The sequence below is a fragment of the Clytia hemisphaerica genome, unplaced genomic scaffold, assembly GCF_902728285.1.
Source record: "Clytia hemisphaerica strain Z4C2 unplaced genomic scaffold, Clytia hemisphaerica genome assembly, whole genome shotgun sequence".
NCBI lineage: Eukaryota > Metazoa > Cnidaria > Hydrozoa > Leptothecata > Clytiidae > Clytia > Clytia hemisphaerica.
Genome location: NW_027104385.1, coordinates 899,382 through 904,272, shown reverse-complemented (window position 1 = coordinate 904,272; position 4,891 = coordinate 899,382). Strand labels below are relative to the sequence as shown.

Genomic DNA, 4,891 nt, shown 5'->3' with positions numbered 1-4,891 from the left:
TGACGATTACTAGTACAAATTGTCAGCACTTTCGAAGACTTTCGTGGACTTTGATTGTTTGTAACATTTCATGGGTTCATGGGGGTTTTCACTTTGTAATTGACATTAATTGGGAGATGAAAACTTTTTGAGAGAGGGACTCGCGAATAAAGCTGACATTACAAGCATATTAAATTAAAGATTTTTTAAAGTTGAATCCAACGGAAATGATTGATACCATCGAATAGAGAATAAAATTTCGAGCAAACTACAACAAGGCTTGTACTAAAAAATATAAAGAAATTAAGGATTTGAATTTCAAAAGACTGTCTACAACGCAACAGGATTACCACTTTTTTTTAAATTGAAGAAAAATCAGTCTCTCTAAGGGTCGGTTTTTGGAGGTGTCCACACATACCCCTCATCCGCCAATCCTAGTATCCCCCTCCCCGGGTAAAATACCCAGAAATTGTTTTCTGACCACCATTGTAGTGAAAAGGCCAAACATTTTTGTTATCTGTTATCTAAACGGTCTTTTAAATCTTTAAATTGTTTTTTTTTTCACTTTAGAAACTACGTAATTATTGACAGACATTGACGCTGTCAAAGAATATTCTATATACAATTACAATTACAAATATCTCCTATTCTACCAAAAAAAATATCGACAAAATTTTCTTTGTACATTGCAATTAATTGTCAATCTTTTTATCTTTCGTTCAATCATTACATTATTCCATAACTTTCACAATACATGAGTTGAACTGTCAAAAATGACTCAATATTTCATAATATCAGTTTGTTAGAATCAGGCTTATTCCTCTTAAGGAATTTTAATTTATCACGTATCGGGAGTTCGAATAGTAAAGAAACACGTCTTTAAACTGGTGCTGAACATCCCACAATACAGGGCGTCCATATACTAATGAAACTCTCTAATTCGATCTCCATGAGACAAGGATAAAAAACTCAAATCTCAAAATAGAGAAAGATTCGAACTATAGAGAAAGTATTTTGAACGATTTTCCAATTAAAGGACCAATATTTTAGTTCGAATTACAGAACCATTCGAATAGCCAAAGTTCGAATTAGAGAGAGAGTTAACTATATAGAATAATTTGTGAATAAGATCTTTTCTATTGAATTCATTGTTTTATTACTCCTCAAGAGAATGAGAAAGAAACACGTATTGTTTAGCTCTATTTTGTCGAATGAATAGATTCTCAGCTGTCACTGCGCCCACACATCCTAATTTGAATGTTATATGAATGTTGAATAAATGTTTTGTGCCGAATGAGTATTCTTTTCGCCCATCCCAGTGATGGTTTTAAAACTATTTCCCGTCAAACTTTTACTCAAGATTGCCAAGGTGCTGGGCCTCCCGAGTCAACTTTATTCAGTTTATGACACGATTCTTTGATACAGCCACACGTTTTAGGGACGTACATTTTGCGGGCCTCTAATTTCCACCGACGACGTTTTTCAGTCCCTTTATAACACTGCAAGAAAATGAGTTTTTCTTCGTACTCTAATGGTCCGCAATATTTACACGTTTCAAAAGCTTTCTCAATGTCTTCAATATCGTAGAACGTGTGCAAAGGGGCTTGACAAACCCCTCCACACACTACTGTCTCAACAGTAACATTTTCACAACCTTTAGCTGAGAAAGTTTGTCGAAGTTTCTGAGCACGACAAAATCCGTATAAAGTAGATGCTGCATTGTGGATGTCGTTATCTAACGGTAAAGATGGCTTCGGAGATTGTTTAATACCTTTTGAAATAATTTCTTGTGGTTTTTTACTCAGTGATTTTGAAGGCAAGACTTTGATTGATCTCCCAGAATGTTTCTTGACTTTCTTACTGTGTGAGTCTTTGTTAACAAAAGATGTATCAAAATCTTCGATTGCTACGGATGGTGAAATTTTGGTTTTCGTTGAAGAGTCGGTTTTCGTTTTTAAACTTGTAGAGTTTGTCGGTTTCGTTTGTAGCACGACTTTCTCTTTTTGTACCGTTGTTTTCTCATCAATCTTTTTCAATAGCTTTAAGATGAGTTCACGAAATTTTTCGTCGGAAAATTTCTTCTCGCTCGTTTCTTCCTTACTTAATACACCGATCCTTTTCGTTCGAATTCGTTTTTCACGAGAATCTGTCTCGGTGCCAATTCTTTTCGTTCGTCTTTTAGTCGTCACCTTTTGTTCATGATCTTGCTCGACTCGTTTCGTTCGTAGTTTCGATTGACCATTGACTGCCAATAGAAAACAGCTTAGAAGAATCAAAATGTTGAAATTCATTTTCTTTAAATTTTTGTTTTAATTTCTGTAAAAGAGAAATGATAAGATATTAGTAACAGTAATTCTTAATTGCCAAGTTAATGAAAACTTTGGGTACACGTTTCGTTTTATAAGAACATCAAAATTTTTTGAAGCCTTGGGATATTCTTAACTTTTTGGGTTTCAACCCTAAAAATGTTCTTAAAATGTTCTTATTTTCACCATTTAGTGATCATTTTTACCCATTTTCCTAAGAAAACGGGTGTTTTTGAGTCCACAATGTTCTTAACTTGTTGTTAAAATTCTGGCCATCGAAGCCTTATGTTCTTATATAGTTTGTTCTTATAAAAAAACGTGGAACGGATAATCCCAAAGCATACGACACTCAAAATAAGAGATGCGGCGATGTGATGACCCAAACTGTTAATTCAACAAAAAAAATTTATCCGCGTCGAAAGCGAAAGTGATTGGCCTATTATTAACTCTTTTTTTTCCATCCCCACTGAATTTTCTGACTTGAAATCAAAAAATTGAAATCCCCAGCCATAAATATATTATGGAAACATCAATCCTCGTCGAGTTTCAGTCCGTTATTTTCATCTCCACCGGCTAAAGAAATCCTACGGGGTGTGTGATAAGGGGGTGTCATCATTCAAACAAGTTTTTTGCTTCCGTCAAGTCTCTTTTCTATAACTCAAATATCACACAACCTACAATTTTTTTACAAAAATCCTCGTGTGTGATTCAGTTAGACTCAACTGTAATACCTCCAGCATACACAAGACAGCATTCCAATGTAAACTAAAACAAAGTCGTTGCCAACTCATTTGGCTTTATATTTATACCCCTTGTCAAAGAAATCGCCCGATCAAGGAAAATAACATGAAATAATTACTTAATGACGTTGTCTCTCCAAAATTCCTTTCTACATTCCTCTAAACGTTAAAATCTCAAATAAAGGAAAATGACGATGCTATCTTATTAATCGGGGCCGATTAAAAATAAAGGAAACTTTAGTGACAGGAGAAAGTCTCCCGCTTTCAGTCTCTCAAATAATATAACCTTCAACTTTTTAGAGAAGAACTGGAATTTATGAGGCCGCCAGTGGTTTTCATGATAGCGTGATAGGGACTTTTTTGTAGTGTGATTACGTGATTTGAAAATCTTTTTTTCGTAATTGCGTGATCAGAGGTCAAAACGTGATCGTGATTTGAAAGATTTTTGAACCGTAATGCGTGATTATCCAAATTGTTTGTTGATTTGCGTGATCGTGATTGAAGACAAAAATTGCGTGATTTCGTGATCAGACTTACGGCTTGGGGGCCTCATTAATGTTATAGTTGAATAATTTGCCATTTTTCAAGTTTCAATTTTAAAAAACAAGCAAGCGATGTATTTCGGTGTTACCATCTTCAAGCTTATAAAAATAGATTTGAATTAGAATCGTAGCTTGACATATAAAATACTGATTTATTTAATTCCCTACTCAATACCTCAAAGTTTTAGATCCTACAACTGGAATTCCCACCAAAGTAAAAATTATTTTATGCCTAAGTGATTTTCAGGTTACTCAAAAACCATTTCCCACCGGGTTCTAAATCTCCACTTTAGCTCTGGGAAAGGGGTGTTTGCCCTTTATTTACTGTCATATATAAGGTAGCAATCACTGCTACATCTCTTATCTAATCCAAATAGAAAGCCTGAATAGAAAGTTAATGAGTTTGCAGTCGAGGGCAACCCGAAAACCCGAAAAATCCCTATTACTTATTTGTTTACCTGTTATTTTCCTTATTTTCCTTAGCTAACCAGCTACCAGGATTTCTCAGATTTCCATCAACAATCCTCTGTAGTTACTGCAAGTATCAAGCAAAGAATCATAAAGTACGATATTTGAATCTTTGGTATGACCCAGCAGATAGGGGGGTCGAAACCATAACCTCGCCATAGATTTATAAAGCCTGAAAGGCTAGATGTCGTGCTTTGGCTGAAAAGTGTGACGTGGGTAGGTAGGAAATCCTACCTAGGCCACGTGACATTACAATATAATTTCAGCGCTTGACCAATAAGATACTCGCGGGTTTTCGAAAACAATAGCAGCAATATCTTTTGAGATATTCACTTTCTTTTGCTTGGAAGAGCTTAAAGCACGACATCTAGCTATCTAGGGTTTTACAGAAATCTGTGAGCCTCACAGATACTTCGCAGGTTTTCGAAAACAATAGCAGCAATATCTTTTGTAATATTCACTTTTTTTTTGCTTGGAAAAGCTTAAAGCACGGCATCTAGCCATCTAGGGTTTCACAGAAATCTGTGAGCCTCGCACACCATAGCCGGACACTCCTCGTCCATACGTTGTTAAACATCAAACTCTAACATCAATGACATCAATATCACACTAAACGTGTACGGCTTTTAAATCACTCATTATTCAAACCTTTATTTTAATTCAATACAAGTACTTTCCAAAAAACAAGGTCGTGACTCTTTTATAAGTTGGAAACCCAGCTGGCAGACAACGTTGTTTCAACGTTTATTTAACCTTCACAACGTCCATATAACGTTAGATGAAAGTTGAAACAACGTTGTGTGCCAACTGGGAATGTATTTCTGTTAAACGATTTACCAGGATTGTGGGAACCAAA

The 4,891-nt window shown here is 35.4% G+C and overlaps 1 protein-coding gene across 1 annotated transcript; it reads right to left on the bottom strand.

The window, feature by feature from the left end:
* Positions 1-502: 502 nt before the first annotated feature.
* On the bottom strand, positions 503-2,291 carry LOC136819430 (uncharacterized). The gene has a single exon (XM_067075654.1). The coding sequence runs from the start codon at positions 2,268-2,270 to the stop codon at positions 1,335-1,337; it is 936 nt and encodes a 311-aa protein (XP_066931755.1). The 5' UTR covers positions 2,271-2,291; the 3' UTR covers positions 503-1,334.
* Positions 2,292-4,891: the final 2,600 nt, after the last annotated feature.